The sequence below is a fragment of the Arvicanthis niloticus genome, chromosome 4 (genome assembly GCF_011762505.2).
Source record: "Arvicanthis niloticus isolate mArvNil1 chromosome 4, mArvNil1.pat.X, whole genome shotgun sequence".
Lineage (NCBI taxonomy): Eukaryota > Metazoa > Chordata > Mammalia > Rodentia > Muridae > Arvicanthis > Arvicanthis niloticus.
Window position 1 is genome coordinate 2,696,639 of NC_047661.1, and position 12,073 is coordinate 2,708,711.

Here is a 12,073-nt window from a genome sequence, read left to right on the forward strand (position 1 = left end):
AGCACTTTCTGGGTCAGTAGTCTTTTTCAGAACTCTTATAATTTTGTGACACTCTATTTTTCTTTATTAAGGAAAAGAGATATTTCTTTACAGGTTAAAGTGAAGAAGTTACTAAAGCTCTCACTTACCAGGAGCCCATCGTGGTTTTCACTGAGCTCTGCAAGCCTGGAACTGGATTTCTGACGCTTGGGTTTGCTTCTTTCCCCAACGTATTCACAAATATCATCCTGGAATCTTTCTGCTTCCTGGCTGCTCAAAATACACTCATCACAGCTGCTGAAGCCACAGGGAATATTTTCCTTATTGATAAGCTCCCTGGAAGGAAAAAGTAAACAGCTTAATCTTGTTTTAAAATGTAAAGGGAAAACTTTTTAATATAGTTACTATATCATGTCTTACACGTAGGAATGTCATAATCACAGGCTTTAATTAATTTGTACTTTCAAAACATTACTATTTTAAACTCTACAAAGTTTCCAAAGATTTAACTTAGCAATGCTTAATCTATATTATGGATCAAATTAAACTGCCAACACAGCACCATGGCTTGGTAAGTAAGAAATGATTGAGAGTCTCACATCATAGCTGAGTTAGTGTAACTCCCTGACCCTAAAACTGCATCTGAAAATAAATGAGTTTAACAATTAAGAATAGACATCATATTTTACTGTCAACTCAACTACATCTCCCAGTGAAAGACAGCATTAAATATTTATTCTGCAATAAATTTATATCTTTAGACCACAATAGAAAAAAATTATGAATTAAAAACCATCCTATTTCCAAAGTTTTACTATTTTTAGATATTTTTAGTACTGTATCATTTGGTCATTTCTAGAATGGAGGAGATGTGTGTGTGTGTGTGTGTGTGTGTGTGTTTAAATTGTGTGAAAGTTTATATATATTTACCAGAAACACCTTAAGGACAAGCTAAGTGAAGAGAGGAAGTGACAGGGTCTAGCATACAGGCATCACACTCATGCAGTGTCTTCTGTGAATGGCTGCAGGAGTTTGGTTATAAACCCAAATATGATTTATTCTTCAAATTCTGCTTCTTATCCTGCACATTTCCCAAAGCTACTACGTGTCAATTATAATTTTTAGTGGAGGCCTTATCGGGCTTGATAAGACTCATCTGTGTCCCCTCACTATTCCTGTGTCAGTGTTCTGATACCTAATATGCTTATAGTGAGAGAGAAAGGCTTCTCAGAAGTGATTCAGTCAAATGAAGGTCATCACAGCAGGACGTCCAGTGTGAGCTCTGTCCATGTAATGGGCATTAGAAAAGCTTGCACAGAAGGAAAGTCATGTTGGGACATTGAGAAGATAGGCATGTGCACGCCCAGGACAGTGGTCTTGGCTGAAACCAGCTCTGTCTGCACCTTTATCTTAGACCTGCCAGCCCTAGATCTGTGAACAAATACACACTGTTGTTTAAGACAGTCTTCTATGTATTTTGTGGTGGGAGCCAAGCAGACTAATACAGAAGCTAAACAATGTTATTTAGAATCAAATAGAAAGGCTGATTTCTTTAGTCATTTGTAACAATGAACAAATACGCAGAATAAGCTGCTGAAATCGATCGGCAGCAAGATGGCAGTAGAGCTGTGCTTGTGGGCACCTTCTCCCGGCAGGCGGCGCTTCTCTTTCCTTATCACCTACGCAGCATCTCAGTCACAGGCACAGAGAAGGTGTTTGACACGATTTAAATTTTACCTGGACTTAGAGCTCCGGGTCTTACTTAGATTGCACCCCTCCCCCGCCCCCGTATTTCTTTTCTTCTTCATGTACACAGTATATTCTAATAATAGTCATATTTACTATTCTTGCAACTGAGCATGCGTTGCTTTTTACTTTAAAACAGGCTTTAAAAAGAATATTTACATAACAACCATTTGGATTAAATTGCCAGGTCATTGTGCTATTTTCACTTAAAAATGATACCTTGCTATTAAAAAATAATAAAATAGAGATAAACATGCATTTACTATTTACCTGATAACCATCAAATTCTTTAAACACTCAAATCATATTGAAACATTTTATATAAATATACTCCTTAAACGTTTATGCTTTTATTCTAGCAACCAATTATTGGAGTTTGATTTTTTTTTCTTGTAAATTTGACAAACAGAAAATACGTGAAAATGAATAATTCACAGTCTTTATTTATGCTCAGTGTTACTTATATAAAAACTTACAACAGCCTCAGTAAAACACCTACAGTCAGACCATCACTGGCTGGGGACAGTGCCTAATGGTCACAGCTATGAGTAGTGATGTGCAAAACAACATAATAAAGCAAATGGATAGCCTTAAAACGCTTTGTAACTATTCCACGAGTCTAACACTTGGGGTGAAAGAGTACAAAGTCCTCTTTTATTTTTTTGTTCCTTTTTTAAAAATTTATTGTTCCTTTTTTTTAAAAAAGTAAAACATGATGAAAATCTTAGCTAAATTGATTTAATCAGTTATAACTAAACTCTAGTAATAATACACATCCTACAGGCTATAATGATGAGCCTTGGTGTGCTCACAATTTATGAAATACTAATGACTCTACAGAGGATATCAGAGAGGACCAAGCATTTTGAAGTCATTACAAGGAGAAGGAAGGCAAAAGGAAATTCTGAGATTGCTGGAGAGGTGCTGGGCGAATCAGCAGCTAGAAACATGCAAAGCCAAATGGTTAGGAACCGGTCAGTGCAGGTGAATGAAAGCATCAGCAGACCCAGGCAGGGGTAGACTTGCCAGACTTGCCAGCAAAGGTTACGGGCTGTGGTCAAAGTTGGGCCAGGTAAAAACTGTAGCTCTGGGACCATGAGAAATAAATAACTTTGTTTGTTGCTCAAAAATAAAAACAAACAAACAAACAAACAAACAACCCAGAGAAGACTGTGTCCTGGATGTTGAGAAGCCCTGTTCAGCAAGACTATGGCCAGAGTGTCAGGTAAGATAGGTAGATGTCTCTCAACTAGATGAATAATGCAAGCAAGAAGCACAAGGAAGGGGCCAGGAAGGTGTTGTAATAACGTCTGTATGTTAGGCATATGTGGTACCCTAGGGAAATATAGAGGCTTGTACCCCAAGATTCAGGGTAGGGAGCAGAATGAGCAGTGATGGAGATAACAGAGATGAATAATTAAGGTTAGAGTCCCATGGGTGGTCTGCAGCTAACCAGGACCCACCCGTCTCCATTTCTGTTGGTTCTCCTGATGTTGCTAGTTGAATACAATCAGGATAACATATGCAAGAATCATCCATGGACTTGGGAAACTAACCTCTACAAGTTCTCTCTGATAAGAAGGAGAGGTTAGCCTGTGGCTCAGATTCCTTGGCCTTGTCAGGCCCCTATCTATTGTTGACTCTACCACCCCTACCTGCTGCCAGCTCTCACCTCTGCCTGCTGCCTGCCCCAACTCCTGCCTGCTACCTGCCCCACCTCTGTCTCCACTATCATCTTCTTGCTATGTTACCACCTCCCACCCCACAAACTCATCTGCAGTCCAAAGAGAGAGGGTAGAAAGCAGGCTGCAGTGAACACACTGAAGATAAATTTTAAACTGCCAAAGCAGAGGGCAATCATCATGTTAGTGAATAAATTATACTTATGGCATAATAAGACAGACAGAATGCAAATGAATTATGGTGCTAAATGCTTTGGGCAAACCTGTCAGTGGCTGATTTCAAATGTGAATACTTCTGGTGCTACATTTTTTTTTTCTAGTTTCTAAGGAGATATTACAACTGCTCTTTTCTGCCAGTTCAACACAATTCTTACACTAACAAACACTTCCTTGTTAGGTCAGCAGGTTAGATCATTGCTGCTTCTGTTTGTGTGAATTTGTATGTTAACACTGCTCTTGAACACTGCAATATAGCAGGGGATTTATGTATACAACTTATCTTCTGATTTTCTTTCAGCAAAAAAGAGAGTTTTCATAGAGATCATGCTATAGATTATAGAGCTATAGAGTCCAGGGGAAAAGAATGTGTAGAACTAGGGTCAAGTTTGGTTTTGGACACTTAAGCAGGTCAAAATATTAACCACAGAGTGAATGGAAATAAACTTGGAACACTGTAGGGATATGTGAATATAATCAATTAATAACATGTATTATTTTTTCTTGTGACTAGGCATCATGATTATTGATATGAATGATGACTTGCATTCATATTTCACTAAAGTCACTAATGGAGTATAAACTGTTTGTAATAGCATTCTTGTAATTTATGCTTCATTTTTTAAAACTTTTAAAATTAGCTAATATTATAACATGGAACTTAAGCTTTTATTTCTTTTGATTAAAAAGTTCAACTTTTTAAAAAATATTAAAACATAACCAGGTGTTAGAGTTATTGAAAGCATGCTCCACTGGTTAAGAAAGGGGAATTGACTCTGCTGACTACTAAGCTAACTTAATATTGGCATGTACAGAAGAAAATGCCTCTGGACAGGATTTATCAGGAAGTTATGAAATATATGAATGAAGACTTGGGGTCCCCCCAAAATACCTAGATATAGATGAAACAGAGATACTAAGTGTGGTGGTTTGAATACGCTTGGCCCATAGGGAGTGGTACTGTTAAGAGGTGTGACCTTGTTGGAGGAAGTGTGTCATTGTGGGGGTGGACTTTGGACATCCTATAGTCAGGCTCCACCCAATGTGGAAAAGAGCTTCTTCCTAGCTGTCTGCAGGTACCAGTCTTCTGGTTGCCTTCAGAACATGATGTAGAACTCTCAGCTCCTCCAGCATCATTCCCAACTGGATACTTCCATGCTTCTCACCATGATCATAATGAACTGAACCTCTGAACCTGTAAGCCAGCCCCAATTAAATGTTATTCTTTATAAGAAATGCCTTGGCCATGGTGTCTGTTCACAACAATGGAAACCCTAACTAAGATAGTAAGCCACATAGGAGTGTCTGAATGCTTGCTAAGTTAAGAATGATCATAATGAAACGTGTGAGTTTTAATCTAGATGCTGAAATGAGAGGAACAATGTAGTGACCGACTTGAAATCAGAACATCTCGAGCAGTAAGTGCCTATAATAGCTTACTTGTCTCGACCATGCCAAACATCATCCTGCTTCTTAAACTGATGTCCTCGCTGCCTGGTAGGTGTAGAAGATGCTGATGATGGTCCAGGTTCTGAGTCCTCTGAATGTTGGTCTCCAGAGCTGTTGACATCAAAAAGATGCTCTTCTACTGCTGACCTGATGGTTCTTTCTAAGAGTCTAGTTAAAAACAAACACCAAGTTAATGAAGCAATCAAAGTTACCAATGATTGCTTTTAAAGCATACCTACATTTCAGAAGTATCCCTATTCCCATGAATGGCCTTCAGTACCTCATGAGCAAAGACAGAATGGTACATTCATCTAAAATACTTGTATTTTACATTAAAAACAAATTGAGTCAAATTATACCTGCCCATTTGTCTCCTTTTGTGAGTCTGTAGTGACTGAAATGTTCAAAGCGAATCTAGCAACAATTGTGAGGTAGTCAGGAAGTAAGGGCCACTTGACATAAGGTAGAATGAGAAAAGTTTTCATTATAAAGTAACAATTAAATAACTTTACAAAGAATGATTTCTGCACTTTTCATGCCACTTTTGTAGAAGATGACAGTCTGATTTTAAAAGCGCAAATATTTTAGAATGTCTACTATATACTTATAATCTCATTAAGATAAAGTTATATAGGGATTCAACCATTTTTTTGGGGGGGGCAGCTCACAAGAACAATTGCAATTTATAATAGCATAGCATAATATTTTGACATTTCTAATTAAATTATAATTTATGAAATTAAAACTGGGCTCACACAGTAAGCACAAAGGGCCAAAGCAGTGCCAAGATGGGCATGTTCTTGCCATGTGGTGTCTGATAAGCTTTCCTTGTGTAGTAGGTAACACTGTAAGTTGCTCTGTATTTGATGCTAATATATTAACATTCTCTGTGCTGGGACACAGAAAATGAAAACTCACAGTGACCACCTCACTTAGGCTATACTTTCCCCTTATCTTGAAGTAATTTTAATAAATTTACAAGGCAAGACAAATAAACTGGTGTAATTTAACTCATTTTTTAAAAGATGCAATATACAAATATTTTAGATGAACATACCATTCTGGTTTTGCTCATGAATGAATAGTGGGAAATAGAGATACTTCTGAAATATGGATATCTTTTAAAAGCAGTCATTGGCAACCTTGATTGCTTCATTAATTTGGTGGTATGTTTTTACCCAAGATGCCAAATAACACCACTTTGCCCATTGAAACTGCTCTGTCTGACTCTCACAAACATGCCAGTTTGCAGAGGCAGATCCTTTCAGTATATCAAAGTAATCAACTACTATTCAGTTTAATTCTGAATAACTTGGTATCAAAATTTTTAATTTATGCTCCCCAAAGCAGGTTTTTCTTCACTAGAAAAAAGATTCACATTTTTTCCTTTTTTTTTTCCTTTTTACTAGCTAGGGAAAGATAGCTTTCTTTAAATAAAATGGTTTTTGTTTGTTTTGTTTTGAGACAGTGTCTTGCTACATAACCCAGGCGAGTTTCAAACTTACAATCTTATAAAACTACCAGTCCTGGGTTTCATCAAATAGTCCTTTAAAGCTTCAACTTAAAGTTTTCCAGATAGACACAATTTTACTAATGTTTATTAATTTTATTAAGATATTTTATAAAAATTATTTGAAGACAAGAGGCAAGTATATCCTAATTGAGGTGGTCACTGCAACTTCTGTTTTCTGTGTCCCTGTGACTAACTGATATAGGAGGATGTAAATATATTAGCATCAAATACTGAGCAACTACAGTGTTATCAATTACATGAGGAAAGATTATCAGACACAACAAGGCAACAGCATACCCATCATGGTTCAGCTCTGGAATCTTTAAAGTTGATAAAGCCAAGGAAAGTTAGTTCTGCCCTTGTTTGCTTCCTCAACTAATGGAAAGAATCCAATTTTTTCATTTGAGATTCCAGTTCTGTCCTGTCAGTGCTTCTTCTCCTTCATGTTCTTCCCTCCAAACCACACCTCCCTGTCCCCAGCACTGGATTACTGCCTAGGGAAGATGCTATGGAAAGGCTTCCCAAATCCCAGAAGAAGAAGAAAACTGTCGGGGAGGTTTATCTATTGAAGTGAAGAATATCCAGATAGCACCTAATACACGTTTCATGGCACCAGGGAGATAAGCGTAAACATGGCAGAAAAGATGCTGTGTTCTCAGAGTTTGCACATCCACCAGGCAGGACAGAGGGAGCAGCATGGCAGTGTGCTGTCTCACTGAGCCAGGAAGTGATTCCTAGAAGGAATGAATCAAAACCTGAAAGTGCAGGCTGAGCAGGACACAGCCAAGGACTAGCTCAGCAACAGGAGGTCAAGTACCCAAACAAGAAAGCACAATGTGGGCAGAGAGGCAAGCAAGTGCAGAAAGCCCGGACCAGGGCAGGGCGGAAAAAACAGGGCTGTGCTTTGCCTGCATGTTCCTGGAAGCCTCTGAGGGAGAAAGCATGTGTCAGATATAAGTAACCCAGGACTGCCACTGCTGTGAGGAGAAAGGACTTGGTGTTACCAGGGCTTTGTTTTCTTTTTTACATCCTTAAAACAACAAAATTAAAAGGACTGCCAAAAAAAAAAAAAAAAAAATCCACAAAGGTGGAACCAAGGTTCATTCAATATCACACACTTAACACTGTGTGTGGCACATTGTAGGTACTCAATGAACACACAAAGTAGGAAGAAAAGTCACGGTTAATGCTTTAGCCTTTCTTATTTTTTTCCATGACAAGATGCCTTCAGGGAACAGAGTCAGCTTTGTAAACATTAACTGACCCTGACATTGTTTTTATTAAAATAAACAAAAAGCTAACAGTGCCAGGCATAGTGGCACACACCTGTTACCTTAGCACTGGGGCACAGGCAGGAAGTCTGGGAATTAAAGGCCAGTCTGGAGTACACAGTAAATTAAGGCTGACCTAATATACACAGTGAGACTAATGAAGAATTTAGTTAATAGTTTCAAATGGGGAAGAGGGATTGTGTATAATCACATACATACCTACTTTCTGGATATGAGCACCTTAAAAAAAATCACTGGTTGTTTATTATCTTAATCTCCCAATTTAATACAACATTAGATTTGCTTTCTTAACATTAGTAAGTGGGAAAAGACACAAAAACGCTGTAAAATATAAAAACAAACAACTTACTCTCCAGTTGTTGAAACATTGCTGACTTGGGATACGTGAGCACTGTGAAAAGAAGCAGAGAGAGAGAATCAGCTTGGCTGAGGGGTCAGAAATGATGAACCAGCATTTGAAGGGCTGCCTATATGGAAGACTGAGCCGGGTCCCACGTCATCCTTGGCGATCACCGACCGTGGCAGGAATCCCTCAACTGTGTAGCACATAGAGGCCACTTAATTTACTTCTTCGAACACTGACCTTAGAAACGACCTTCCAGCTCCAAGCCTGATGCCACAGCTAGGGCTGGTAGCCTTCTCCTTCCTTCAGCATGCTGGTGTGATTGCTTCAGACTGACTATCACCTGTTGTCCCCGGCCAGCAAGCACAGGCATGTTTTAAAATCTGCTCAGAACTCATGGAGGTCAGCAGGGACCAGAGGGGACAGAGAACAAGAAACAGTACGACTTCCCACATAGCCACGACCAACTTGTCTTTCCACAGGGCACAGAGGCAAACACCCCTGTTACTCTAGCACTGGGGCATAGGCAGGAAGACTGTGAATTAATTAAAGGCCAGTCTGGAGTACATAGCATTTTCCTCCTGACACTTAAGAAGGAAACTCTCAAGAGATAGCTCATTGTAACAAGTGGTTTAGCATCTTTGGCTGGATGTATATAAACTTCTATTTTCTAAAAAGCCCAATTCTTTCTGGAATAATTAAAATTTATTCCACACCACTGATGTGCACCTATGAGAGCTTCTTTCTGCCTCGGGGAGCTCCATACTCACAAACCCAGGTGAGGGTCCAGGTTTGGCTAGCTAAAATTATCTGTTACTACTTTCTCACAGTCACCCACTCCCAACCCCATGCATAGTCAAGACTTAAGTTCCTGTGCCTAAAAAGGAAGTTAAACATTGAGCATATTTTTAAGTCTATTAAGCTAGTTTTAATAAAACAGCCTTTGTTGTTTTTCTTCCTACTTTGCAGAATACACGGGAAGAAGGTGAAGGTACCCGAGAGATCACTACCAGTGGCTACACTTTAACTAACCTAAATGCTAATTCATCTGGTGTCATCTCAGCACATGCATGTACTGCTTCAGAATCATCTGCCGGCTTCTGCTCCTGTGTAATCCATTTCAGGGCCTTCATGTCAGGATCCACCTTTTGAAGGATTCTATCCCTTACCAATCACCACCCCTACTACCACCCCCACCTCCACCCCCATCCCTACCACCACCACCACCATGCTAGGTGGAAGTCCTTATTCCAGAGGGAGTCAGTAAATATACTTCATCCCCAGTTAGTTTTCATCAGTTGAGGTTAAGTTCTAAGTGATACCCAAAGATAGGGAAAAACAACAATCCATTCCACTGTGCAAAGGAACATTGATGTGAATAAGAAAATGAAAAAAAAAAAACAACAACAAATAAATACACAATAAAGGCCTTGGGCACTTACTGTTTTCAGATACTGTACCGAGTACTTTTTGCTTGTATTTTTCTCACATAGATTGTAGTAACCCTGTAAGGTGTGTGTTGTCTTTCCTGTCTTCAGCAAAGCGGTTAGGCAGTGTAACAACTGCTCTGGACGATAGTCGCAGGTGAGGCAGAGCTAGGAAGGTTTCAGCTCTGACCCTGAGCTCCTTACTACGTAGACTGGGGCAGGTTTGCATGTAGAATTGAGGCTTAGCATTTGACTTTGCCTTTTGGCCGCAGTGCCTGCTATTCACAGTGGTTCCCAGGCCCTGTGGCCAACAAGAAACTTTTGCTGCATCTGTCCTGAACTGGAACAGGCAGTCCCCCTTGGGATATTTTGTGGCTAGCCCTCAGTAAATCCAACACTGTATAATTAACTCCTATGTTCCTCAATGCAGTTACACAATCTCAGTTCAGGAAGCCAGAATGAACTGAATCATGACTAGGGAAGACCTAGAAAAGCAAAGAGTCAGATGTGCTAAATGCTAAAGAACATTCCAGAGACAGACCACCAACCAATCTGGCCGCTGATTCCAGAAGGAGAAGGATTGATTACCTTTCCTCTCTTATATACTCGGTTCTTAGTGCTACTCTCTTTGCCTGTTAAAGCAGACGATGCAGTTGCTTGTTTGTTTTTGTGGTGTTGGGATAAAATAAATGGTCTGACACATGCCAGGCTGAGCCCGTCCACTGAGCTACTGTTCCAGCCCCACACTGGTATTTTTATGTTCTTTTGGTTTTTTTTCCCCTAGGGTAAGGAGAAGCAAATCATGAGAGAAAAAAGCCACAAAAACAAAAGAGGCAGGTTTGATATTTCTAACTCTCTAAATAGTCGTGTTAGGGCCTCAACATGCACAAGAATGACCCAAACCCTTGTTAGAAAAGGTGATTCACCTGGCCTAGGGCAAGGGGGCGCTAAAATCTGCTTTGCAGAATTGGCCAAAAACTTTGCTATCAAGTTATAGTCTTGGCTAGACTGCAGTTTTCATAAGTTCCAAGTCACCCCCACATTATTATTGGTCACTAACAGACACACTGAGGAGCAAGGTTCCTAATCCTTGCACTAAAATTCTTTAGAATTTCTTTAGTTAACACAGTAACTATTTTAAATAGTGTAAACAAGCTAATATGGCAATCTTTTTGTCATTTTTTGTTTGCTTGTTTGTTTTGTTTTTCTGAGGCAGGATTCTCTATTATAGCCTTGGGTGTCCTAGAACTTCCTTTGTAGACCAGATTGGCTTCCAGTTCACAGAGATCTGCCTGCCTTTGCCTCTGGAGTGCGGATCAAAGACATGCATCAGCAGGCCTAGCTTATGGTAACCTTAGTGAATGAAAGTCAGGTAAGATCTCCTTCATTACTTGAAAAATGACCTGAGCCATCTGAACCAGTCAGAGAGATTTCCCCCAGGATACAAAAGTGAATGAACAAGTGACAAAACACATAGTTAAATCTTCTTCAGTATTTTGCTATATTTATTTTTTTTTATCAGATTAATGCTAACTTTGTGTTTTTACTTTTTAAAATGCAATGTAAAATTTCTAGTTTTATGTAGCTTGTGCACAATTTTAAAGAACTTAAAGATGAGCATACTTTTCATTGAGAATCAGAAGAGGTGAGGCTCTGGTCTTGTCTCTGGAAACTGGATGAAGTCATAGGTAGGCCATTGGTTAGTTAGGCTGCTCTTGGCTGGTTCATACAAAAAAATGAAAGGCTTGGCTAGTGATATCTGTTTAGCTTTACAACTCAGTCATACCATCTCAGATTCAAGTTCACCACCCTCAGATTTAAGTCATTGTAAAAGACTAGAATTGCCTAACGTTTTATGACATGGTAATCAGTCAAACAGTTTTATTAGACCCCAAAATGGCTATGGTCAAGTATCCAGCCATCTTTACAATTTCATGGGGTGTGTTTAGCAATTCACCAATACAAAAGTTATAACAAAATTAGTGACAGCCAGAAGGGATGCTTTTAACGCTGTGGTTCATTCAAGGATGAAATTCTGGGTCACTGATGTAAAAGTAAAATGCATTTGAGCAAGAAACAAGGTAAAGTATAACATACTGTTTTCCTTTATCTCCTCCTGAAGCTTTTGCATTCTCTATATAAAAACAAGAATTAGGGTATTTATTCAGAGCCTTTAACTGACTTGTTAAGCAAATTCCTTACTTATCCATTATAAATAGCATATGAAAGAGTTCACTTCTTGACTTTTGGTAAAGCAAATACTAAAAGTTGAAAGAAGTAAGCTCATGTGTAAACGGAGTCAATTTTGTTACCACAGCTGTTGTTAGTGATGGTGCGTCTGCATGTTCTGCTGGACCAGTCATTCAAACTAGATTTTAAGCCTATAAGCTGACGTAAGTGTGCTCTATGGATGGCACACTTACATT

At 39.1% G+C, this 12,073-nt stretch overlaps 1 protein-coding gene across 3 annotated transcripts in view; it reads right to left on the minus strand.

Moving 5' to 3' along the window:
• Window positions 1–12,073, minus strand: part of Fam13a (family with sequence similarity 13 member A) — a 98,006-nt gene that overhangs the window by 55,715 nt on the left and 30,218 nt on the right. For all 3 annotated transcript variants that reach the window (XM_076932160.1, XM_034501080.2, XM_076932159.1), the window contains 3 exons: window positions 8,227–8,268; window positions 5,064–5,240; window positions 129–315 (listed from right to left, as the gene is read on the minus strand). In XM_076932160.1, coding sequence (XP_076788275.1) covers window positions 129–315; window positions 5,064–5,240; window positions 8,227–8,268 — 406 coding nt within the window. The remainder of the gene's footprint in view (window positions 1–128; window positions 316–5,063; window positions 5,241–8,226; window positions 8,269–12,073) is intronic.